At 56.5% G+C, this 26,483-nt stretch overlaps 1 protein-coding gene across 1 annotated transcript in view; it reads right to left on the bottom strand.

Moving 5' to 3' along the window:
- The window catches only part of NFIX (nuclear factor I/X (CCAAT-binding transcription factor)), a 98,853-nt gene extending 72,419 nt beyond the window's left edge, over window positions 1–26,434 (bottom strand). Inside the window, exon 1 of the mRNA XM_012641492.1 lies at window positions 26,346–26,434. Within this exon, the coding sequence (XP_012496946.1) occupies window positions 26,346–26,372 (27 nt within the window). The 5' untranslated portion in view covers window positions 26,373–26,434. The remainder of the gene's footprint in view (window positions 1–26,345) is intronic.
- Between the last annotated feature and the right edge of the window lie 49 nt (window positions 26,435–26,483).

The following is a 26,483-nucleotide window of genomic DNA, read 5'->3' as shown; positions in this document are numbered from 1 at the left end:
ACAGGGGCGAGTGGAAGTTTTCCTCCCAGCCATACACAGAGCCTGCCTGCAGTGCTATGAATAGAAATAGGAAGAAAGAGAGCTCGGAAAGTGTCCATGCCAGCAGCACTTCCAGGGCAAGGACCCGCTGCCTAGGGTGTAGCTACCCCAAAGGTCCCCAAGTCTAGCTGCTGCAGGAGCACGCCCAGACGAGGCAGGCACCCTGTGCCTCCTCCCCTTCTCCCCCAGCCCCCAGCGAGCTCAGAGCTCAGCCGCCTTCCTCGGCCCACACCCAGCCACGCACGCTCCATTAGCGGTGACGAGGGATGCCAACGCAACGCAGCTCGGCTTGAGAAACTGCAACAGTTTATTAAAATAGCCTCCTGTCACAGCACTCCACTGACAAGCTCTACAAGCAGCCACAAACACAACAGCCAGCCCCAGGGAGAAGTGACAAAGGTGGAAAGATGGACACTACCTCTGAACAGAGGCCCTGAGTCTGACCACTGCCCACTACCACCACCCAGACGTTTAATTCTTCATTTTCTCCAGATCTGCCCTCCTCAGTTGATCTAAGATTACTTTTCTTACTTGTCCCCAAATCAATTCAGACTAAAGGGCCCAAACCCTATAAGCACAAGGTACAAAAGCATAGAATGAGAAACTCAAATGAAAGGGAGAGAGATAAGAAAAGACACAAGACACAAAGCAAAGGGCCCTATCAGGAAGAGTGGGCGCCTCGAGGAAATCAAGTCACAGAGAAAAGGTGAGACCCACCAGGGGAGCCCCTGCTTCTGGTCCCGGCAGGCAGGGAGGCTGAGCACTGGGGAGAGGGAGCCCCACCTCTGCAGGGGGTCTCTCCAGTTAGAGCTATGGAGTAGCCATGCTTTAAGCCTCCCAAAAGCAGTAAGGAACGGGATATGAAATGAAAGGAAAAGCAGAGGAGGGAGTATGAGGACACAGACAGGGAGAGCGTTGATCTCATTCTGCCGGGAGCCCCATCACTACAGCCGCCCTCTCCCCAAGCAAGACTCAGCCCTCAGCTGGCAATAACTGGGGAAGGTCACTGCTCATTGGAGCCCTTTCTTCCCCAACTGAAACTCTGTGCTCTATGGCCTTTATATTCGGCAGAAAGGTTCCCGGAAGAGCGCCTGGGGTGTGCCAAAACAAAATAGCCAGCCCTGGGCTGGCACTGAACCCTGACAATGGGAGAGGGGCCGCCCAACACCTGGGACCCCAGTCTGTGCCCTGAATGGTCTATTTCAAGTGAAGTGAGCTCAAGGCTGACCCCCAAGAGAAACAGTTATAGGTGAGAGTGCAGCAGGCAGGTGCCACCAGGGACAGGCCTCTTAGGGTGGTTGTTCAATAATTCACATCATGTTAATAACCAGCTTCAGTCCAATCAGCCAAAGATGTTAGTGACATAAGGTACCAAACCCGGCCTCTCCACCTTGAGGAAACAACCTTTCTAAAGTCAAGATGAGGCCATAAAAACTACAAGTGAGTTTGTAATTGGCACAGGGATGTTTTTCTGGTAATTCTGATTTATACTAAATATTAGACACTGAACAAAAAATGGCCAACATGAGCTTCCTGGAGAGTCCTGGCATTTTCCATTTCATAGACCACATTGCCGGTGAAGAGATGTGCATGGGCTGAATCTGAATCTGGTGGTACAACCGGGTCAGGGATGGGGGTGGGGGAGCAGCAGTCCCACAGCCAGGAGATGAGACGGAAGGATCCTCATAGAAGTTAGGGAGACAGGCTGAGATTCATGATTCACTCCTGGAGGGAGGGTGGTCAAAGGTCGATGGAGTGGCAGAGAGATTTGACAGAGAAGTGGCAAAGGAGGGACGACAGAGGAGTGAAGCCTTGGGGACCCACGCAGAGCCCCAAGTGCCCCCTCAAGGCTCTCCTAAGGAGAAGGAGAAGCAGTAGGCCCTTCCCAGGGGAGAAACTAGAAGGGAGAACAATCGTCAATTGTCTTTCTCTTGCCTGTGGCCTTAACCTTGAAGGTGGACAGAGGATTTTCAGGCAACACTTTCCTTTCACCCCGTTCCCTGCAGGGGCTGCTGGCTCCCAGCGGGGAGGCTGTGCTGGAAGAGTGGTCCGGGTATTCTGAATGCTTGGGAAGGGAGAGGGGAAGGCCTCGGTGTCTCTGTATCTCTCTCTGTCTCTCCCCCCAGTGGGTGCACACAGAGAAGAATTGCTCAGGTTCCATTAGAAACACTTCAGCACAGCCCCTCCCGCCCCCCACTCCCACATGCCACTGGTAGAGGCCCAGACACGCCCCTCAAGAGCCCCAGACAAAAGGAGACTGTCCCCCTTTTGTTAAGAGAGTTGAGGCTCCTTTGGTAAGATTACCTGTCCCCAGCTCAGCCTCCTTCCCGTCTCCCCTCCAACCCCTGGGGCGGGTGGGAGATCAGACTGCCCTGCATCCTGCACTGAGGACCAGAGCCAAGACAAAAATCCCTCAGATGATTCAAGGCTTCTGCAGGTCTGAGTCACTGGCAAGTGCAAGGGTTCAGGCAATGGAGGGAGCGAGGGGGCATGCAGGAGAGGGAAAGGGGAAAAGGGAAAGGGAGAAAGGTAATGAGAGAAAAAAGAACCAAGGGAAAAAGGAAGTCAGTGATGCTGGTCAGAGCGAGCAAAAAAAACAAAACAAAACAAAGAAAAAAAACAAAATTAAAGACAACAGGGAGGAAAAATAAAAGAGAGGCAGAGGCAGGAAAAATTTTGGGAAAAGGTATTTTCCCCATTCAAGAATAAAATTAAGAAGACAGAAATGAGACTTTTAAAATTCACTTGGGTTTTGGTTGCTGGAAAGGAATTTGCTGCCTTTGTGGAAGAAAGACCTCTCTCTTACATTGCTGAATATATAGAATTTGGTAAAAACAGCAACAGTTTTCACTGAAACATTTCTAAAATAAATACCCATGCCGGTTTCAGCCGTCACTGGGAAAAATGTCCCCCCAGAAAAGAAAGACTGAGCAGGCCACAGAGAAGGAGAAATAGAGAGAAAGGAAATACTGAAAGGAAAAGAGAAAAAACAGCCAGACCTGGAGAGGGAGCACCAAGCTGGGCCCAAAACTGCAAAGACAGGGAAGGACAACAATGGAGGGGAAGAGGACAGAGCAGAGAAGGAAAAATAAGCAAAGATAAAAGACAGCAATGGCTGGAGACGGAGGCCGAAAAAGAAAAATTAGCTAAGGAAAATGCCCGCTTCCACGAGAGACGGTGAAATGCGTGCTTTGCAAAAACTCTACACGACATAGTCCAGTCCACTGAGGCCTTGTGGGTTATTTGAGGAAAAATAAGAAAACATGTACAGCACCTCATTCACGTACACGGTATTAAAAATTCTTCAAGGAAACACAATAATCTTCCCAGCCTGATAATAGGTTTTGCAACCAGCCCGCACCTACCAATGGTGAAACATCTAGAAACACAAGAAGTTGTATCTTTTAAGACAGGGACACTGTTAGGAGGTATCTTTATCTTAAAAAAAAAAAATCATCTTATTTGTCCCTATCCTGCTGGCTTTAAGGCCCAGATTTATTCTTTCACATCCTAGATACATAGGCCCATGCTGATTTGGATAACTATACGCAGTCAGTGCGACTAATGGACAAAACTTTATAGAAATTACCAGATATTCCAGTAATCATTTTACTACCGCGTATCTACAGTCTGGGTGAGAAAGGACGCAGGATATTAAAAAGGCCACAGATAGAGCCCCAATTAGTTTGCCCAATTGTTGGCATTTTATAATTCACCCTTGGTCTGAACAGAGAGAAGCTGACTTCATGTCCCCAAGATCTCCCATCGTGTCCCACAGATCTCTGCTTCATGGAGGGCCACAAAAAGGCAGTGGCCAGACTTGTGGGCAGAGACGGGAAGGGAACTGCAGACAGGACCGCGGCAGTCCCGGCAGCAGCAGCCGGCAGAGAAGGGAAGGGGCCCTGCTGCTTATCCTAGAGGAGGGTAGGGCCTCGCCGCTCTGGAGGGCCAGTGGGAAGGGGCTGTGCAGCCAGAGCAAAATCGTCCAAGAGTCTCGAAACGCCAAGAATGGAAACCGGAAAATGCACTTTGCGAGGAAGCTCGGATAATTTGGACAAAGCGGGTTTTTGGCTGACTTGGGCCTGTTTTCCTCCGCTCGGGAAAGGCAGCCGTGCTTCCTAGCAGTGTCTTTCCAGGGTCCTCATGCTGGCTGAATGGATCCGCCCCACACCCTGGTGCTGGATCTAGGACAGGGTCTGCCTCACAGCCAGGCCGCACACTTCTCTCCTCTAAACCGTACCCCCCTTCCTTTCCTTTTCTCCTGACTACAAACCAGGAGCGGTGGCCTGGGATCGGGCCAACAGGCAGCCTCGTTCTGGCTGCAAACGCTCCCCTGCTCCAGGCACATCTCCCTCACCCTCTTGGCACCGAATAAAATAGGGTAGGAATGGGGATATTGGGGAAGACAATCTATTCTCTCTAGGGCAACTGGAAATTGTTTACTTTCAGCTCATCCTCTACGGGGAATGGGAAACAAAAACCCTAGTCTTTAATTCATTATTTACCTCGAAAGTTCCTTGTGTCACCAAACAGAAGTTAAAAAAAGCTGGGAAGGCCAAAGCCCTCTCCTCCTGCCTGCAGGCTGCATGGGATGGGACCCTCTAAATGTACAGGACAGATGACCACTGAGGACTCTGGGGGACAAAGGCAGTGCGGAGCCTCACTGGAAAGTGAGCCTCGGCTGGAAAGTGTCACTCCACAGTGGCCAAGGGATCAGGAAGAGGGAAGAACCATCCCACAGGCCAGCGTCACAACTTTCTCTAAAGAAGAGGTGAAAAACTGACAAAAGGCAAGGGAAGGAGAGACCAGTCTGGTGAAGATAAGGTCTGCCCAGCACACAGTGAAAATATCTGGAGGGCAAGAGACAAGGCCAGAGTAAACAGCAAAATGGTGAAAATGCACCCTACCTCCCCTCCTCCAGCAAATCCCCTCTTTGGGGGGCTCAGGAGATAGAAAGGTGACAAAACCCAAAAGCCTGCGACCTTCCCAGCCCTTCTGCAAGAGCTCCATCAGGATCATCCAGACATTCCCCTCATCTCACCGGTTCTGTTTCACCTGAAATTGGAGACAGAGATGAAAACAAAACAAGGAAAGGTTTCTCCTAGCCCCCTGCCCTGAGCCTGGCCTGCACTCCTGGCCAGGAGGGAGCCTCTTCCTTGCAGTTGCTACAGCAACAGGCAGTGCCTGGAGCCCCAAAATGTACAATTTTAGGAGTTGGAAGGAGGTCATTTTTCAATCTCTCAAAATGTTTTGCTCCCCCAACTATTTTATTACCAGGATCATTGCCAAGGAAACCCAAGAATCCTCATTTCCCGCTGTCTGGCCTCTGCAGAGGCTGGCACGGGGTGCCTGGAGGAGCTCGGACTGTGCCCACCCCTCGGCCAGCCATGCTCCATCCCTCCCCGGCTCCCTTTCTTTCTCACCCTCTCTCCCCCTCTGCGTCCTCCAGCTCCAACACAAACTGTTTGCACGGGAAGTCTCCCTCCATGACCCGATTCAGCATACACAAGAGAAAACTGTGGGCGACAGACCCAACGTCCTAACGAACTTGAGTTAATTAATGCTAAGGAAGAAAAGAGGCGCCCTCGCTCTGTTGAATCACGGTTCACTAGCCCTTTCAGTTTGCTGTGGGTGGAGGAAAAAAAAGAGAGGCTTTTTGGTTCAAATATTTTTGGGGGGCGAAGAGAAAACAAAAACACCGCAGAAGGGCCGTGCAGGGCGAAGCCGTCAGTACCTGCCCGGAGGAGCAGAGGCAAAAGGACTGAGCTGGCAGAGGCAGCCCAGAGTCCTCCCCTGAGCTCCTGGCCTGAGCTGTTCTGGGAAGACAGAGAGGGGGGAAGAAAAGGGAGGGATTATCAATGGCTCCTGGGCCTGTTCAAATAAATCGCTCCAAAAACTATACTGTCAGACTGTAAGATACATTTAAAAAAAAAAAAAAAGCCCAAACCTAACAACCCAATTTGAACAGAGCCGTGGAAAGGTTTCATCAGTGCAGAAAACTGAAGTATGGATGGCAGGCATATAAAAAATGTAAGTGTGCAGAAAAAAAAAGAAGAGGTGGCAATGGGGGGGGCAGGGAAAACAGCTGCAATTTTGCTTTCCAGATGTTGACAGAAAAATGTTAATTGGCAAGTAACTTACTCCTTACCATGTCTTATCCTTTGGTCCTGAGATGTTAAAAATCCTACATCTATGCCTAAGTCTCCAGGTAGTTTCCAGGCACTTCACATGTGCGGACTAGACGGGTCAGGATGCCTCACGGACCACCAGTCTGTAATCTTTTTTATCAGCCCACTAATTTTTACAAGCCCTCCCACCATTCCTAGCCGGGAAAGACTGAGCAAAGCAGGCTGGAGGACACTTTCATTTAAATTTTTATCACTACTTTGTAATGCATGGCCTCTTCTTTACCTTTGAGGCTGGGGCCTTCTTTTTTTTTAAATAAACTTTTTAACTGAAGCCAGGCATGTGTAAAAAGAAGAGTGCACACATTGTAAGTATGCTGCTTGATACATTTTCACAAAGTGAACACACCCATCTCACTCCACCCAGATTAAGAAATAAACATTTTCAGCACCACTGAACAGGCCTTAAAATTTTAAACTATAGAGTTCTCATAATTGATATGGCTCACATCAGTAGCATCAAATGCGGAACACCTATATACATACACTTGTTATAGAGCAGAGGGTACTATTCATGTGACCACAAAAATGTGTGGCAAATAGAAGCCCCACTCATCCTCACTGCTACAGAGGGTTTCTGTGTATCTGTGTGTGTGTGTGTGTGTGTGTGTGTGTGTGTGTGTGTGTCTTCTCTCTCTGTGCCTGCCCAACTCTGATCCCATCAACAGGGCAACCAACTGTGCAGCAGGTTTAGCAGACTAGCAGGGCATGTATGGGAGACAAACAGGACCCACCGAGCTGAAAGCCAAACAGCCTTAGTGACTAAGGGGAGCAGGGGCCCCTCCTCTTGCCCTGCCTGCCTGGCAGGGACTGGGGGGGCCTTAGTATGCAGGTCATGAGGGAAAGTGACTCTGCAGAGCCAGGGGTTCCTGAAGGGAGAACCGGCACCCATCAGAGCAGGCTGCCCGCATCCCTGTCCACAGGAGCCCTGCAGGGAGGTGAGGGGAAGGGGATGGCATTGAGAGAGGGTAGCAGAGAGAGTGAGCGGGCAGCTGCAGCCTGGGCCTGGGGTCCTGGGGCGGGGCTGGGACTGCCGCTGCGGGGAGAGGAGGGAGAACCCTGCCTCTGTCTACCCCTTCCCTGGCTCCAGCCCCAGCTGGTTCCCCCTTCACTTTCACTAGCACTAAATTTACTTTATAATTTTAAAATTAAATTTTAAAAAAAGCAGGAAAGAGAAAGCACTGAAGGCAAAATACCTCCCACAATATCTCTCCAAGGAGGGGGGAGAAAAGTTTCTGCTTATGTAAAAAGACGAATGCAAGGGATCGCTGAAAAGTCTAAGCACCGAATAAAAAAGAAAATAAAAGAGAAATGCATTTAATTAAAAACACCTGAAGGAAATAAATAACTCCCTCTGCAACTCAAAGGCACTGCACAGCCACTGCCGCCTGTGGGCACAAGCCCCTGCCCTCATTCTTTGCCACTTTTCCCTTTCCTTTTTCACTAGGAGCTGAGTCTTCCTTGGCATTCAGAAGCCACTCTTCCATCCCAGTGATGCAGCCACACCTGGGGGAAGGCCCGTGGTGGGGACGGCCACTTCACCTGCCACCAGCCCGAGCAAACCTCTGCAGCCTGAGCCCCTTTCCCAAGTCCTGCATCTTTCCAGGCCATCCCCAGCCACTGGCCCTGGACCCTGCTCTTCCTCCCCAAACCCAGGCACTGGATGCCAGCCCCAGCCCAATGGGCAGCTCTCTCCCCTACCAAGGGCATAGGGCTGCCAAGGCAGGCTCTCCAGGACCCAATTTTCTTTTCCTATTGCATATGGAGCTGGGAAGAAAGAACTGTTCAGCTTAATTTAAAATATGAGAAGGGATCCGAGCCCTCTGAGCAGGCGATCTTTAGAATTACTTGATCCTTTTTTGCGGGAGGAAGGATGCCAGAGTAAGCGGTGAAGCTGCTTCCCTGCACCCGGGTTTGACTCTCCCACCAGCCGGCCGCCAGGGAAACGCGCCCTCGGCTGGCATCGGGGTACCAGAGCCCGGCTTCTTTCTTCTTTTCTTTCTTTTTTAAACGGCTCTAGCGCAAACCAGGCAGTGGGTCAGGACCCAGAGGCGGGGGAGGGAAGAGGAGAGGGTTGTCTCCAACTCGGGAAGAAGAACGGCCGGCCAGCCGCAAGTTTCCCGGCTTGTGCCAGTTTGGGGATTTGCGAATCAGACCGGAGCGGAGGGAAAGGCGGGTGAGAAAAAAAGCCCACATTAAAACTAACCAGCTCTGCCGAAAAGCGAGCTTTCCGCCCTTAAACAAGACAATGCCGAATGGAGAGGAAAGAAGAGAGAGTTATTTTTCACTCTTTAATTATTTCAATGCTTAGCATTATTTAAAAAAAAAAAAACCACACACATTAGCCAATGATATATTCTAACCCTCAACAAAGCTGGTATTTTTCTATGATTACAGACTTTGCCGTGGCAAACCCGGGCTCCGACGACAGAGGCAGGGCAGAAAGCACACTCCTAAATGAGACAATTTTATTAAAATCATAATAATTCCTCGCATTTCTATAGCGCCTTTTCTGCAGCGGAGATCCCAGATGCCCCATGCCGGGGTCTACTAGCGAATCGGCGACTGCAAGCTTAGGCTCAGGGCAGGCAAGGCTAGCTAGCTCCACGGAGCGTCACGGGCACGTATTTTTCTTTCCTTTTTTAACAGCCTGTTTCTACAGTTCAGCCACTGTCTCACACGCTTTAAAAAAAAAGTAATAAAACTCCTTTAAATTAAAAAAAATATTTTTAGAAAAGAAGGAAAAGGCCCGAAGAATAAGGGGAGAAAAAAGGAGATAAGTGCCGTCTGGGAGCTTGGGGAGGGGAATGATGCAGCGATAGGCCGCCTCTGGGTCCAGGGTGCACAGCTCAGGGTCAAGCTGCCGCCCCGGGGTCATTTCCCCTGGGCGGCAGCTCGGGCGGGCTGAGTCATGTGCACGTGGAAAAGGGAAAGGGCCTAACACCATCAGAGCGCATTTAAGTAATTCAGGTGGTGAGAAGTCGGGTTTATGACCTGCTTCCAAGGAACGGGAGGGCCCCTGGGCGCTTTTTCTGAGTGCCCCGGGGCTGCTCTGGTTCCCGGGGTGGCTTGGAGGACTTCAGCCTGACACCAGCTTCCTCCTCCAACAGGTTAAATCGGCCTGCTTGCTTGGGGCACACTTTTTTTTCTTCCCACTTTTCCATCCTCTCCGCCAGCCACACAAGGAAGTGCTGCAAAAGGGCTGGTAGCAATGGGTGGGGAAGCCTTAACGCCCCAAATTCAAAAACGTCAGCCTCGAGAGCGAAAGCCGTGTCGATCTAAGGGACCTGGGGGAAATTTTTAAAAAGATTTTTAGAGGCTGCGCAACTTTTGCGGCCTGAAGGCAGAAGAGAGGGAAAGAGAAAACGCATTTTCTAACACTTAGTCACATTTCTTCCCCTTTCTCGGTGGAGGCCAAACGCCCCCAAACTCGGCCAACCCTGGAAACAAACAAAAAAATCTCCCCTGGTAAATTTCCCTGTCCCTATTCCCCAAAAAGAGGCGGCTTAGGGATAGATACGGAGGCTCCTCGGAGGCCTGGGGTCTAGAGGTGGCGGTGCGGAGAAGAGGCTCTCTCCGAAGTGACGCCCCAAAAGCTGCCAAAGTTAAACTCCAAACTCTCCCAAACAGCCAAAGAACAACCGCAATCATCAACATCGCGCTCATATCCAAAGCCCTGGGGCGCATTATCCGCTGTCGGATGTTAGGACGGGTGCAGGAGAAGGGAAACTGAGGCAAAGGTGGTCCCGAGCCCCACTCCGCGCGCGCTCCCGGGACCGGACCAGCCTTGAGGCAAAAATGCCCACATCTGTGCTCCTTCTGGTGGCAGCCTTTGAAGCTCCAAATGGGAGCGGCCCAGAATGCGAACCCGGCACGGGGTCACTCTTGGGGGGGGGCCACTGTGAGGGGTTAGGCCGCGCCCTGTCAGGATGGAGCCGCGCCTGCGCGATGCAGGGCCACAAGGACGCCCCAGGGACCCCCACGCACAAGAGGGCCTACTGTGGCCAAGAGGGATTATTCTGGGACCCCTGGTGGCACAAAGGGTCGAAGGCCTCACCTAGGCTCCCAGTTTCCGCTCACCTGTCCATGGTTCCCATTCCCCATTCAACACACAGCGCGGTTCGGGTCAGAGCCACCCCGACGCGCACCACAGGCGCTTTCCACATCCCGGGCCTCGAAGCACGCTTTCCCGCCTTTTCGTCCCCGCGCACGCGCGCAAGGCACGCCGGGCTTTGCGCACGTCCTGTTCGTGGCCCAAAGGACCCCTAGCGCTCCAGGGTCCGCGACTTCTGAGCGAGCTTCCGTGAGGTATGCTGCCCTCCCCTCCCAGCCCGCGGGGCGCAGTGCAAGTGACGCAACGGTCAGCACCCATTTAACGTGGCGCGGAAAGCACACGGCCTTCCTCCCGCCTGGGCCCGCGGGAGGCCTCCGCACCCACCCACAGGTGCCCCCTCCCCCCAGCAGCCTCGAGCCAGTTGCGGCCGGTCTGGAAATGCCACGTGCTAAGAGAACCCCCAGGGGGCTAAAATGAAAGAAGCCTGTGGTTGGGGGCAGCGGGCACTTGTCGAGGGGTCCACCCTGGGGCTAGGGTATGCACAGGCACTTGACATAGTGCGCACCGGGACTTGGGGGGGATTCAGCCGATTTAGGGGACAGACCGGCTCCTTCCCTGGGGGACCCGGAGGTGAAGCGATAGACCCGTCTAACATTCTTCAGCGGGGTGGGGACATTGAAGCCCTATGGTTGGGCAGGGGGGTGTCTGGGGAGTCTTGGGACACCCCCCTACTTCCGCTCCGCCGCCATGCACTTCTATTTTAAGACATCTCCCACCCCTCCAAAATCCACCCACACTCGCTCCTGCTGTCCACGGCGCGCAGGGAGCTCATGCCCACGCCTGGGGCACACCTGAAGGGAAGGCCAGAAGGGCTAGTAGCGCACGGCCCCAGCGGCCAAGGCCAAGCTGGACTCAAGACAAGTAGAGGTTTTGCCCGAGGTTGGGGGACATTAAATGGCCTCTTTGTGGAGAACTGCGGGCCGTCACTCAGGGTTAATTTAAGCAGCAACAGCAAACACACACCAAAAAGCAACGTCTCGCCGCCGCCGCCAGCACCCACCCCCGCGATTGTGTGTCTTGTGTTTCGGGGGCTGCGGGGATTCGGCGATGCAGTCGATCCAGCCCTTCCTTCGGGGGAGGGGGTCCCTAGTCTTTAAGAACGTGGGATGTCCGCAGTGGAAAGGGGGAGGGCTGCCGCTGCCTCGCCCCACGTCCCTGCCTGGCGAAATGGTTTTTGCAGGTTTGGGACGAAGCCTAGTGGGGGTGGTAAAATCCAAGTACAAACGTGGAGCGGGAAGAGGGGGGAGCGGTTCTTACATATAAAAAGTATATATAAAGGTACAAATTTCAAATATAAATATAGCACATGCAGGGGCGCCACTGGGCAGCAGCAGTTCTGGGGCGTCTCACCTGTGCCCCCAGGGACATTTGGGGAGGCGGGTGTTCTGAGAGAGGTGGGGACGATGAGAATTAGGCCTCTTTTCCCAACCCCCTCCCCCAACAACCTGGATGCGGTTTTGGAGCCAGGTGCCCTGGGCGGCCTGGCAGGTGTGTGGCTCACGTGAAACTCGCGTGTGCAGGCTGGGGAGGTGTGTGCCCGCGTGGGCCTGGAGGCACGTGCGTGGGCACCAAAGACTCCAGCAGGCTTACGGACCCACTGGAGCCCGGGACTCTCGTGGAGGCGCTGGGCAGTACATGCGCTCAGAATCCCCATCCAGCAGGAGCAGGGGAGTACATGCGTGTGTTCGAGACCCCCACCTGGTGCCGGACGCGGGCGTTTTATGCGCTGGGCAGTCTCGTTGGGGTGTCGGGACTGGGAGTACATAGAACCTTTCAGTGTGTTGGATCCCGGTCGGGACGCGGGGCAATGACGAACGAGCTCCAGACCCCGACCCAGGTCAGAGCAATAGTGCGGGAGCGCGCTTATGTGCGTGTGCGCGCCTGAGTGCCCTGCTGGGGTGTCCCACATGGGCGTATGCGCACTAGGGTCCCCCATAGGAGCCTCAGGACAGGGGTGTGCGCCGGTGCTTGCTGCGCGCCTCCTAGGAGTGGCCACGTGCACGGTGCCGGCGTCTGGACTCTGCAGAGCCGGGATCTGGCCCCTGAGCGGACCATGGGGCAGGGCCGGCCACCCTGCGGGGCCAAGACGGGATGTCGTTGGAGCCCTGTTGGTTTTGGCCCAGGCAACTCCAATGGGGGAAGCCCCGAGGAGCGGGCGCGGGTGGAACAAAGAAGGGGAAAGCAAGGGGAGGCTAGCAGCAGAGGAGGAAGAGCCTAGAGCACGGAGGGCCCCAGGGAATAGGGGTGCAAGATGCCCCCCTCCCCCATCCCACGCTGGGGCCTGGCCTGGGCCAAGGTGCTTTTGGAAGCCTGGGAGCCCACAGCGGCCACTCTACCCATGTGGACAGGAACAGGAGGTTTGAAGTCCTAAGTCTTCTCTGCCTTCTAAGACCCCTGGCCTCATCCAACCACACTGAATCACCTGCAGGACCACAGGCTGCTGCCCATCCCCAGCTCTCCCCGCCACTGACACCCACACAGCAGACATTCAAACCTGGTGCCCACCGCACATGTAGTCACCCCTCGGATAGCACTGCACTGCGCAGTGGGTTTGTAGTGCCCACGAGGGCCCCCTTAGAGCCAAGTAGCATTTGTAGGGCATGGCTTGATTTTCCCCAGGCAAGGGCAGACGGTTTGAGCACCCTTAATCAGCAGGGCCAGCAGGCCCCTTCCTGTTTCTTGGCCTGGGCTTCAGTTTTCCCCCATCTGGGGAATGGGAAGGGAATTCCCAGGGAAAGGGCGGGAAGGAGGAGCCTCAGGTGGGCTGGAGGGGGTTGAAAAGGTGAAGTGACCTGTTTAAGTCTTGCTTGCCCCTGGGGACCTGGCTGAGTAATTCCCACCACTCCACTTCTAGCCCCATGACTTTGGCACTTGACCTTGCAGCCTTTGTTTCCTCATCTGTAAAACAGGTTACTCATCCCCACCTCTCATCGGGAGGGTCACAGGAGGTCACACGTATGCCCGCCCCCCTACTCCCCACCCACCCGCTGCCCGGGCATAATTGCTCTGGAGTCGGTAGCTGTTATTTTTATTGTGAGGAATCTATGGCTGTGACAAGCTGTGACGCTTGGTGTGATCGCGTGAGGCTGGCTGTGTGTGCGACTGTGCCGCTGTGTGTGTGTGCGTGTGTGTGACAGGTTGTGTGTGAGACTGTGCGTGGACGACAGATTGTGCCGGTGTGCGGCGGTGCTTGTGACAGGCTGTCACTGCGCGACAGACTGCGGGTGGCAGGGTGTTGCGGGCGTTGACTGTGAGTGGAGATGAGGCAGTGTGTGGGACTGGGTTGGGGGGACCCCCGCAAACCTACCTCGGTGGGGATCTGGCTGAACAGGCTCTCTAGTGTCCCCTTGGGCCTTGGTTTTTCCAGTGAGTTCACTGAGGCCCCACTTGTTTGCAAACCTCAGAGGTGACAGGTTAGAGGACCCTGTGACAGAGCCTGCTCTGCACCCACTGTGTCAGCTCAAGTGCCCAGCTCCCAGCTTCTTGCTGGGGTTTGGGAGACCCCAGGCAGGTTATTAGGGAGCTCAGGGTATGAGGGACCATAGGCTGGCTGGCTTCAGGGAGGAATGCACACCTGCCCTGTTTCCCACACTTTCCCTGAGCTCCAGGCCAGGGCAGGGCTGGTGGAGATCAGAGAAGGAAGAAGAAGGGTTTTGGGAAAGATCAAGAAAAGCTGGGAGGCTCGGTGGCTCACGCCTGTAATCATAGCACTTTGGGAGGCCAAGGTGGGAGGATCACTTGAGGCCAGGAGTTTGAGACCAGCCTGAGCAAGAGCAAGACCCTGTCTCTACTAAAAATAGAAAAATTAGCCGGGCATCGTGGCATGTGTCCGTAGTCCCAGCTACTCTGGAGGCTGAGGCAGGAGGATCGCTTGAGCCCAGGAGTCTGAGGTTGCAGTGAGCTGCAATGATGCCATTGCACTCTACTCGGGGCAACAGAGCGAGACTCTGTACAAAAAAAAAAAAAAAAAAATCTGGGAGTAAAAGGGAGGAAGAAACTAAGAGAACCAGAGAGAAGAAAAGGCAGAGGGACCGAGGGATGAGGAAGAGAAGTCAGCACGGGCTCTTCCCAGGACATGGAGAACCCAGAGGTGCCTGGGGTCAGGGCCTCCAGTCAGGGTTGACACATACCAGGTTTACAGGGTAATTGCCTGCAGACGCTTATGAGCATCACTTGTACGCCAGACCCTATTCTCAGAGCACACTTTTAGGGACGCAACGCTGCCAGAGGGACAAGGAAACCCAGGCTTAGCCGAAAAGCAGTCGGGCCACAGTTCCAACCCAGGCATTCTCACCAGCATGGGAGGACCCATCCAAGCATCCCCTAGAGACGGGAGAATACAGGACCCTGACGATCAAAGTCGTGTGCTTTCTCCAACATGGCAAAAGAATCCAGCTGAAAGAATCCTGCAGCTCGTGGCAGGGGGGCAGCAGCACACAGTGACACCACTGCCCGCCTCCTTGGTGTGTCAGTATGCGTGTGTTATACGTGTTCTGCATGCCACGCTCCATGGCTGTCCCGCGGCTGTCTCTGGTGTGCAGGCCTCAGCATGACATGTGTGTCCTTCCACCCATGCAGGCCTGTGTGTGTCTGCCCTGTGTGTCTGTGTGTCCGTTCGGGGCCAGCCCCTGCCACAGAGAGGGGAGAGGCGTCAAAGCACCCCCCACCCCACTCCCCCGAAAGTGTGTCTTTGATACTTGCAGCCTCGGCAGCGAAAAACAAGTTTCCACAGGGCCGCCTTGGGTTGAGGCCAGGCCGTCCTCAAATAACATTTGAAGTTACTTAGCAAACTTTGTTTAGTGCCGAGAGGCGCGGGCAGCGGGCTTGATGGGGGAGGAGGGCAGTAAACCGGTTCCTCGGAAGTCCCTTGCCCCTCTGGGGGCACAAGTGCCCAAGGTGGGGCTTGGCTCCCCCACCGGAGGTCTGGAAAAGGGAAGCAGGAATCTTGGAGCCCTGTGGGCGGGATTTAGGGGAGGAAGATTCGGGGCACCCCATGGATACAGCCTTGCTTTTGCCAATCCAGGGCCTGGGCTTGGGCACAGATGCCCACCCTGGATTCCTGGTGGCCTAGAGGCCAACCCCAGGCCCGGGGGATGGTCAGAAATGGGAGGGTCCCCACTTTTGCTGCAGTCCAGCTCTAACAACCTTGAGGCAAAATGAAAAGAGGCAGGTTGAGTGAGCTGGCTTAGAGCTTTTGCCCACTGCCCCGGACAAACACAAGCACCCAGAAAGGCCCTGGTGCCCACATACCCAGCACCCACCCTCCCCAAACTCCCATTTCCAGGTCCCAGCCCCAGGCGGCCGAGAAGGCCCAAGAGCCAGCGATGGCGGCGGGTTTGGAAGTGAGGTTGGCGCCTATGGGAGGGGGAGGGGGAGGAGATGCCAAAAATGGTGCGCCATTACAGGCACGCAGGCAAGAGGGAGGAGGGGAGGGAACAGCGGAGAAGATGGAAGCCAGGCGGGCGGGCATCCTCGCCGAGCTTCAGGCTGGGAAGGGGCAGCAGTGGGAAATGCACGCAGGCCAGACCCTTCCAGGGCGCGGGCATGGGGGATGAGCCCCAGGTGGCATGGGACAGGCAGAGGGCCCTGAGGCACCCAGCACTCCTCCACCCCCACCCCCAGCTTCGAAATGGAGATTGGCAGCAGCAGCCGCTCGGCTCTGCCCGGGCACGGGGTGGGGGTGGCGGGCAGGCAGGACGCCAAACCAAATGCCACCAGGCTGGGCACAGTGGTTGCCAGCCTGAGGTGCCGACCCCACCAGCCCCCCGGCCCAGAGCCCCGGAGCCTGGAGCTTTGGAGGCAGAGAGAGTCTGGAGCCTGGTGGGAGTTGGGGGACCCAGCAGGCAAAGCCAGGTCTCCCCCAAGCTGTGGGCAGGTCCCCAAGACCCTGCAAAGATGGCGCAGCCTGGTACTGCCAGGGTGACAGGCTGGGGTAAAAATAAACCGGGCCCGCCCCGGGGGAGCTAAATCTAGGGGCCCAGGTGGAAGTGCCACTCTGGGCCACCAGCTGCCCCCGTCCCATCCCCCAGCTCAAAGTGGCAGGGTTGAGAATACCCAGTGCCCAGTGGTTTCTCTATGGGAAAGGCCTCAGCCATCTTGTCCCCAGGTCTTGGGCAGGCATCACATGGTGTATCCACAAGTATGGATAATGCACAAGCTCAGACTGAAACAACAACGGGCCGTGGGTTTTGGGCAAATGGTGGGCAAGACCATGCTAAGCCACCCACCCTTGACCTCCAGACTGCCCCTGTGAGAGGGTGTGGGGCCCACAGTCTGCACCAGAGCTGTAGCAGGGCACCAGTAAACATCAGCACCTCACCGTGATGCCTCCCTGACCACCTCTGCTAAAACGACAGCTGCCCAGCACTCCCAAGGTCCCCGCCTGCTTTCTTTCCCCCACAGCACCTAGCACTGTCTCAGGGACTGGATGCTCCCTTGTTTATCAGGTTCAGTGTCTGCCCTCCCACCAGGGCTGGCACCTCTGCTGGTTTTGCTCCCTGCCGAGCCCCCAGGGCCTAAAACAGGGCCTGGCACCCAGGAGGTGCTTGGTAAATATTTGCCGAAGGAATGCACAGGCCCCTGGCTGCACCCCCAGCATGTGGGCTCCGGCTGGGTGCCCAGCAAGGTGTGGGAGAGGGCGTCCGGCCCTGCTGGGGTGAGGACACAAAGCCTGGCCACTGGGAGTGCAGGGGGGGTGAGACCACCATCCATTCTTATTCTGAGCCGTGGACAGAAGAAGATCCAAAGGTCAGAGTGGTAAGGAGGATTCAAGGGCTGACAGCTGGGTCACACTCCAAATGGGGGTGTGGGGGCGTTAGGGTATGCAGGCCAACTCCAAAATTTGGTGAAGGCCAGAGAACAAGCTGCAATTCTGTCCCATCAGCAGGATTTAGGGTGGTGTCAATCAGAGAAGGGGCTCAGGCTCCACTTAGCCCTTGACCCTCGCGCACTGGGTCTAGGTTTTTCGTCTATAAAATCAAGCACTTACTTCACATCAAGCACAGTTTTAAAACACTTTCTGTGAACCAGCTCCTCAGATCCTTATCACAATCCTGCTTGCTAGATGCAGAAATTGAGACCCAGAGAGGTTAAGTGACTTGCCCGAAGTCACACAGCTACTGAGTGGCAGAGCCAGGATTCGACCCCAGGAAGCTGGCTCCAGAGGCCCCACTCTCCTAATAATAGCATCTGCTTCACGAAGAAGGATTCAAGGAGACAAGCTGGGGAGGCACTTTGCAAAGGACATGACACAGCAAACACGCAGTACCCGTTAGCCTCGAGGATTTTTAGGACAAACATTCATTTCGCTATTATCCCATCTCCCTCTACTGTTCTGCCAACCGCCTTTCTTCTTTCTTTCTCCTCTTTCTCCAGAGTCAGAAATGGGGAGTTTGTGGCCTGGTGCAGTGGCTCACACCTGTAATCCTAGCACCCTGGGAGGCTGAGGCGGGAGGATCGCTTGAGCTCAGGAGTTCGAGACCAGCCTGAGCAAGAGCGAGATCCCATCTCTACTAAAAATAGAAAAAATAACTGAGCATGGTGGCGCACACCTGTAGTCCCAGCTACTCGGGACACTGAGGCAGGAGGATTGCTTGAGCGCAGGAGTTCGAGGTTGCAGTGAGCTATGATGACGCCACTGCACTCTAGCCAGGGAAAGAGTGAGACCCTATCTCAAAAAAAAGAAAAGAAAGAAAGAAATGGGGAGTTAAAGGCCAAAGCGTTAGTGAGACAGCCCCACAGAGGACATGAGTCTCAGAGTTTAACTTAATCACCATCCTTCTCTCTGTGGCTGCCAGGAGCAGGGCAGTCCAGAAGGCTAGGGGTGTCCTGGGCAGGGGTGGGCATGTGGCATCCCAGGCTCGCCTCCACCCTAGGCTTCTACAAACCAGGGCAGGGATTTGGGGCTCCCAATTCTATCCGGAGAGGTTAGGGTGGTTGTCGCTGCTGCTCAAAGACAGCCGGTGGGGCTGGCAGGCAGACAGAAGGTGCCGTTGGGAAGGTCTCATCTCTTGGGTGCCATTTCCAACCAGGGCCAGGTGTGGCCCAGGTGTGAACGCATGTGTGGGTGTGACTCTCGTCCCCATGTGGTGGGGTAACACGGGACTGTGTGCATGCCACGCCACTTATACCTGGGTTTGTTGGGGGAGAGTTGCCTATGTGACAACGCCTGGGTCCTGGTGAGCGAGACTGTGTGTGTGACATGTCAGCTGGCTTCTTGTCTGAGCGTGATATGTGTGTGTGTGCATAATACGTGTCAAGGGTTAGCTGTGCTCGTGGGTGTTACTGTGTGTCTGAGTATGTAGGACAGGGTTTCCACTATAGTTTTTTGTTTGTTTTTGAGACAAGGTCTCACTCTGTTACCCAGGCTGGAGTGCAGTGGTGTCATCATAGCTCACTGCAACCTGGAACTCATGGGCTCAGGCGATCCTCCTGCCTCAGCCTCCTGAGTAGCTGGGCCTACAGGTGTACCACCACACCCGGCTAATTTTTTAAAACATTTTGTAGAGACGGGGTCTTGCTATGTTGTCCGGGCTGGTCTCTGACACCTGGCCTCAGACAATCCTCCTGTCTCGGCCTCCTAAAGCATTGAGATTACAGGCATGAGCCACTGTGTCCAGCCCAAGCTGGGCACTATTGACACTGGGGCTGGATTGTTCTCTGTGGCAGGCTGGGGGGTCCTGTGCATTGTAGGATACTGAGCAGCATCCCTGGCCACCCCCCCACCTCCGAGTGTGACAACCAAAAATGTTTCCAGACCTTCCCCAACGGGCAAAATCACCACTGGTGGCACTGGGTTAGGGTGTGTGTCTGTCTGTGTTTCTGAGAGTGTGTTATCATGCGTGCACTCGTGTGTGTTCGCTTGTGTCTGGTGGTATGTGCAGGTGTATCAGTGCTCATATGAGACTTTTGGGTGTCTGACACTGTTACCCAGTGCATGTGCCGTGTGTTTCCTGCTGTGTCTGTGGGTTCCACGTACTCCCATGTGTTTGACGGTGGTGGTAGTGCCTGTGTGCCGTGTGTTTCACAGCATGTGACCGTGTGATTGTGTGTGTCCCGTGTGTCTATGCTCTGCGGGTGTAATGCTGCATCGATGTGTTCGGGTGTGGCCAAGTGCCTCTAGGTGTCTGTGTGTGAGGGCAGCCTTCTTTGTGTGGGGACGCCTATGTCTGCTTGATTGAGGGACATGCAGTGTGCCAGTGTGTGGCAGCATGATTCTTTGTGCCCAAATGTGCCAGTGAGAGTGTGTGACTTTGTGTGAGATGGACCCGGAATAAACCCCCCACCCCCCAGATGATTCAACCGAAGCCGATATTGGGACGGAACCACCTGGATGTTTTGGCCCCCGGCCCCAGCCCCCAGCTCCTGCCTGCTGTGGACTAAAAGGTTGGGGGTGGTATATGGGTCCACCTCTGTGCTGCCCCTTCCTCCAGCCTGGCTCATGCAGATTCAGGTGGGGACAGACAGACTCCCGCTCTTGTCCGATCTGTGCCAAAAAGGCTGGCACCAGGCTTCGGCTGAGGGAGCAGGGTCCTCAGTGGTGGTGGTGGGCACTGCCCCCTGCCTGTGCTGGCCACCACCCCGGCTCCCCTCAGGGTGGGGCCCAGTGGGGGGAGAGCTCCCCAGTGCAACTCTGGCTTCTGATTGGCTGCAGAGCGCCGCAGTGCCCGCTACCCGCCTCCCCTCCCCGGCTGGCGCAGCCACATCGGTAGTGGTGGCAAACGCAACTCAGAGTTCTGGGCACAGCTGCGCCTCACAGAGGCCTGCCAGCCCCACCAGAAGCCAGACACCCCAGCTCTGTGCCCCCGACCCCTCCCTGCCCACGCGCCTGCCCAGCTGGGCAGCATGGTTACCCTGCCCACCGCCTCCTCCGGCCGCCAGGCCCTGTCCACACTGCCCCCTCGCCCACCAGTCCTGTGCCCCGCTGGCCAAGCCTGCTCAGGGGCCCAGGCCCCTGCATGAGGCCACTCCCGCCCTCAGAGGGGCTCCTGGGGAGGGGGAGGCGGCGAGGAAGGGGGTAGGGGGTGGGGAGCTAGCCCTTCTTCCTTTAGTGAACGCGCCCAGAGCTGGAGCCAAAAATCGAGGAGGAGAGATATTCAGACAGAGCCAAGACGCGTTTGGCAGGAGGAGAGAGAGAGGGAGAGAGGGAGCGGGAGGAGGGAGGCGGGGAGGAAAGAGAGAGAGAAAGGGGGAGAGAAAGGGGGGCCTCAGTTTCCAAACTGGTGCCCTCAGAGGCTTGGAGGGACAGCGGGTGGCTCAGGGGTGTGGGACCCAGGACAGGCCGGACTGTGGGGGCGGTGGGGACGGCAGGGATGGTGGGCTCAGGCCCACAGAGACAGCCGGACACCCAGCTGGCCAGGCTAGAACGGACACAGGCAGAAGCCAAGATCAATGTGCGCCGGGCAGACAGAGGGAGGCCTGTGGGCGGCCCAAACACACACACCCGCACCTTGCCGCGCACAACGGGCTTCTGTCCATGCCGGGCCGGGGGCACGGGCGGGGCCCCCGGCAAGGCCACAGTGCAGCCTGCGCCCAGCCGCTCACCCAGCCGCCACAGTGGGTATCACGCATGGTGCCAGGGAGAGGGGCCCGTGAGGTGAGACACACAATGACAGTGACAGGGACAGGCCTAACACACAATGATATGGGGGAGGGCAACACCTGGAGACGTGCATTGACACATACACGCACATGGGTTGACATGGAAAGGCCGACACACAACACATATGTGAGGTACACCAATACACTCCTTGCCGTGATATGTGGGCACCCAGAAAAACACACTGCCACAGATGCGACGCATGTCGCTGGGACACTGTCACACCAGAGACAAAGCGCAGAGACAAAGATGGCGACAGGTACACCGACACGCATTGCCGTGCACAGTGACATGCCGCAACGGCGCCATGACACAAAGACCGCATTAGGCACACTGACACTCACGGTGACACACTCCCCGGCACCCCCGCCACCAAATACACAAGAGATGGAGTGTGCGATGATCTTTGGAGTCACATGCAGGCAGTGCCTGGTGACAGACACTCGGAGACATATGAAAGGGACACACGGCCACACAGATACCTGCAGGAACACGGTCGCTCTGAGGCCGGACAAGATAATTAACACGCAGGCAGATCTGGGAGAACCCAGGTAGCCACTCACAGCCGTCCCCCTGTGCCCCATCCCCACATCCAGGGCTTTGGGGGCAGGAAAGTGAAGACACCCCCTCCGTCCCCCACCCCAGCTGGGGGGGATGGACAGAAGCCCTGTCCTCAGCACCGTGTTGGAGGAAAGGGCAGGTGCCCGGCCCCCTGCCTTCTTTGGTCCAGCTGGAGGAACAAGCTAGACCCCAAATTCGAGCTTCATGAGCAGGGGACAGGATCTCCGTGGCTGGATGTGTAGGCTGGCGGTCAGACACTGACCACCAGGAGATTTCACCAGCAGCCACGGCTGCACGCCCGGCCCCTGTACCCACCCCACAGTGCCCCTTGATCCATCCAGCCCACACATGCGTCCTGTCCCCATGGTGTGTCCAGGTGACAACGCCCAGGTGCAGACGCAGAAGCAGCTCTAGAGCTTTGGGAACATCCCTGAAGCCACCATCGGCACACAGCCGGTCTCCAGGCTCTGCCCCACTCACATTTGGATACATGTGTGCACACGTACCCCTGTACCAGGACTCAGAGCCCCCAAGGACACCCGGTCCCCACGGGACAGTGTGGACCTTGTCTCTTCCCTCCTGTCCCCTGCCCCACCCCACCCTACCATCATCTCTCTCTACCCTCTGCTTGGCCCACAGGACCCCACCTAAGGGAAAGAAGCCCAGCCATGAGTTAGCCCACATCCTTCCAGACTCTTCTCTTGCCTCCTCCTTTAGGCAGTCCACTTGGATTTCTAGGGTTAGGAGGTGCTCGAACCTGTCTTCTACCCCTCAGAAGCATCCTTCTTCCAGTTGAGAGGGTCTGAGAGGATGACAAACAAAATGACAATAACTATCATTTCTCGAGCACACACTATGCCCTGTGCCAGGCATTATTTGGAGCCTAATCATGGCCCAAGAGATAGACACCGTTGGTGCCCATTTTACAGACCAGGAAAACGCTGTGCTGCAAGTCATGGGATTAGAAAACGCACAGCTGCAGCTCAAACCCGGTGCTGTCTTTCGGCGGAGCCTAGCCCTTGACTTCAGCTCGCACAGCCTCTGTCTGGGGGCCCTCGAAGCTACACAAGACGTTCCAGCCCCCAGCAGAGCCCTGGGCTCCAAACTCTGCCTGGCCCCGCATCAAGACATCTCCTGGAGTCCCAACCCAGCCCCAACTGTGGCCTACCCCATCCTGGCTCATGCCCACACAACCCCCAGCCCAGCGGTGTGCATGAGGTAGGCAGGGCCAGAGCTGGAGAGAAAATGCACCATTAAAAGGGGGCACCAACCAGGCTGGCGCAGAGACAGAGGGGTGACCACAGTGACCCAGAGAGAGAGCAGGCATCTGAGAGGCCCTGGCCATGCTCCTCCCCTGGAAGGAGTTTGGGCAGGGGACTGTGAGAAAACAAGAGTACACGAATATCCCGCTGTTTGTGTGTCAGGGTCGGCATGGATAGGTGTGTGCCTGAGGGTGAGTGTATCTGCGTACGTGCCCATGTATGTCTTTGTGTGTGTCAGCACGTGTCTGCACGTTTGTGTGTTGATGAGGGGGGAACATGCATTGGTGCACTGGGTGTGTGTGCGTGTGTTGAGAAGGTATCTATGTACACACTTGGACGAACCAACAGCACTGCATCTCTTCTGTGACGAAGGTGTGTGTCCATCCGTCTGTCCATCCTTGAGCATGGGTGGGGGTGAACCCACATTTGAGTCTGCCTGTCCGAGTGTGTGTTGAGGGCTCTGTGAGTCTGGGAGGTGTCGCTGTCTCCATAAGCCTAAATCGATGTCTGTGTCCTGTCTCAAGGGGTGTGTGTGTTTATGTGTGTGTCAGGGGTGGTTGTGAACACGGGTCCACAGTTTCCTGTGTTCATGTATGTATCAGTAGCCATGTGTCTGGGAGGTATTGCGGTGTCTCTGAGTCTACATCAATACGCGTGTCCCATCGCAAGGCGTGCATGTATGTTAAGGGTGTGTGTGTGTTGTGGTGGGTGAACAAAATTCCATGGTTTCCTGTGTCCATAGGTCCATAGGTCCGTCAATGGTCATGTGTCCGGACATCTGTATGAGCAAGACCTTTTGTTTCCATCTTGGCGCTGCGGTGGTGTGTGCACGTGTCCACATCCTAGCATGTGTCTGCTTGTTGGGGGGTCCCATCCATCCACCCCCTCTCTCTCTCCACCTAGGACTCAGGCCTGTGGCTGCAATGGGCTCGAGTAGCTCCAGCAACCACCCCACCCGGACGCCCTGGATTTCGATGCTTTTTCTAGAAGGAGATTTTCCCCCCACCCTTCCCCCTCGCCCACAGTGCCTTTCCCCGCCAGGGCCCCGCTGCTCCAAGCTCGTTCCTGCTCAATCATTTATTGACTTTAAAATCGAAGCCAATTCTGGTCTGAAAAAAAGAAAAGGGAGAGAGAAGGAGAGAGCGCCAGGCCAGAGAGAGAGTCCGAGACGCCAGGAGAGGAGGGAACAGAGACGGGCCAGAACCAGAGAGATATAGAAGCCCAGAGATGGAGAAAGAGAGACCGAAAAGGGTCAACAACAAGCCAGAGACGGAGAGAAACAGACAAGAGAAAAAGACAGTGAACGAAAGAGGTTGTCAGAAAAACAGAGACCAGTCGGGCAAGCTATGGAAGCAGAAAGATTTGTAAAAACAGAGATGTGGCTGTCGGGAAGGGGCAAGCCAGACCCTGCTGACCCGCTGACAGCAGCCGCCTGCCCAGAGCCGAGGGGTTTCCCTGCCCACCGCGCAGGGCTGGCAGCCTGGCAAGACTGTGCCCACTCCTCTCCACAGCCACCCTGGCACACTCGAGCTGTCGTAGCCTGGATCTGCAGCTCACACAGATCCGAGCCCTTACTCCCTTTTGGGGTATCACAGAGCCAAGCCCCACGGCCATCACCCTGGGTCTGGGGACCACCCTGGCCTCTTCCTAGCCTTGTCTCCAGGGTATTGGCGGCATTTTCTCTCCCAGGGTGCTGTGAAATCTAAGGGGCGGTTGTCTCGCCCAAGCCACTGGGGAGCAGGCCCAGATGTCTGGCGTGCTTGCTTGGGGAGCCGGGCTGGCAGCCTGGTGGGCAAGGCGCTGCTTGAGCATGGGGTCTAGGCCCCAAACACTGGCCCTGCAGGCCAGCCCAGGCTAGCCCCAAAGGCAGCCAGAGCTCAAACCCAGTTGAGTGGACAGGGTCATCATGTGGGGGCCCAACATAATCATGGAGTCGGAGGCATAGATGTGGGGGTCTCCCACACTATGCCATGGTGGTCATAGTGCCTGCTCACACCTGCATGCACGCTGCGACACGTCCACATGCATCTGCGCCCTCGCGGACACATACTCAGGGCCGCTTTCCACAGGAAAACCCAATCCCTGGGCCATACACACAGCCATGCCACGCAGGCCTGCCCACGGCTGACCCGCAGGGGCCACATGCAGACTCCAGATTGACTCATATGCACATACATTCACATCTGTGCATACGAGAGTGTGGTGTGGCCACAGCTGACACATACTGAACACATACTGGACCCTCCAGCCCCTTGACACCCATGCATGCTCAGGCACACCCCAGCCTGAGTAGCAGCCGTATCCATGTGGACTTCCACTCTAAGCTGCGGGCACACTTGGCACATGGCTGGCAGGGCTCAGGCTGGGCAGAGGGAACAGTTAGGGCCTGCCCTAGAGAACCTCAGCATGCAGGCCTGGCTGGCACGCAGGGCTGAGCAAACCCCAGTGTCCCCTCTACGGAGACTGTGTTACCAGCTGTGGCCTGGCCCTGCGGGCAGCACTGCCACGGCCACTGTGGGATTCTGGGCAGCTCCTGTGCCCTCTAAGAGCCTCAGACCGTGGCCCACACAGAGCGGGGTGTCAGGACAGGCAGCCTCCCGGCCTTTGCCGCCGCTGCTCGCAGCGCAGGGAACTTCGCTGGAGGCGGGACGCGCTCTAGCAGCGCGCCAAGGTCGGCGCTGTTGTGCCCGCGGCTGACCCGACGGCGTGGCCCAAGCAAAATCGGCAGTGTCCACAGCTGCCTCCTGCCCCTCCCGCTTCTCGGCGGCGGGACGGGATTCCCCAGGGCTGCTGGGTCCACTCTGCAGCAGCCCGGGTCGCTGGGGCCAGAAAGTTTGCGCCTAGAAAAGTTTGTTGGGGGGGTACCCACAGCTAGGACGTCCAGGGTCGGAGAGGCGCGGCCCCGGCTGGCAGCACGCCCGCCCCTCTCTCCCCTCCCCTGCCCCTCCGAAATTTGGGAGCCCCGCCATTTTCTTAGCCCCGCTCCCATGCGAGGCCTGAACAAAGACTTTGGGGAGACGCCCGGGCCGCTCGGCCCGCCCCGGGCACCCCAGCCGCACGCAAGGGTCGCCGCCACGCACGCCGGCCACTGCCACCCTCGGGAACTGCTGCGCCCGTCACAGGGAGCGCCGCGGGACCCAGTGTCCCCTCTGCGCCCTCGGGACCACCCTCCTGCCACTCTGTCACCCTCGCAAACACTGCCAGCGGCCACACTGCTCGGGTGCATGGTACAGTCGCCCACTGGTCGGCCGGAGTCCCCGCTGCCCACCGCACCCTATTCAAGCGCTCACACACACACACACACTCGCACTGGCAATCGCACTCCCGCCTGCGCTCCAGGGGCAGCGCCACGACGCAGCTGGCCGCCCCCGGATCCCCCACCAGGAGTCCGCCCGGTGACCAGGGTCGCACGCGCATGGTGACGCCCGCACGCGTGCCCGGACTCCCTGCCGCACAGCTTGCACCCCTCGGTGGCCCACGGGCTCACTCCCCCCGGGCGCAGCGCACCCCCTCCGCCCGCCCACGCCACCGGCCGGCCTCCCGCGCCCGCTCCCCTCCCCCGATCGCGCGGGGGCGGCGGCCGGTACCTGGGTGAGGCAGTACGGGGAGTACATAGCTGGGCGCCCGGGCGGGAGCGCGGCGGCCGGCCGCGGCGAGGGGAGGCCCGGCAGGCGGCGGCCGCGCTCGGGCTCCGGCTCCGGCTCGGCTGCTCCGGCCTCCGCCGC

This window comes from Propithecus coquereli, unplaced genomic scaffold (assembly GCF_000956105.1).
Source record: "Propithecus coquereli isolate 6110/MARCELLA unplaced genomic scaffold, Pcoq_1.0 Scaffold164, whole genome shotgun sequence".
Lineage (NCBI taxonomy): Eukaryota > Metazoa > Chordata > Mammalia > Primates > Indriidae > Propithecus > Propithecus coquereli.
This window is presented reverse-complemented; position numbering and strand designations above follow the sequence as displayed.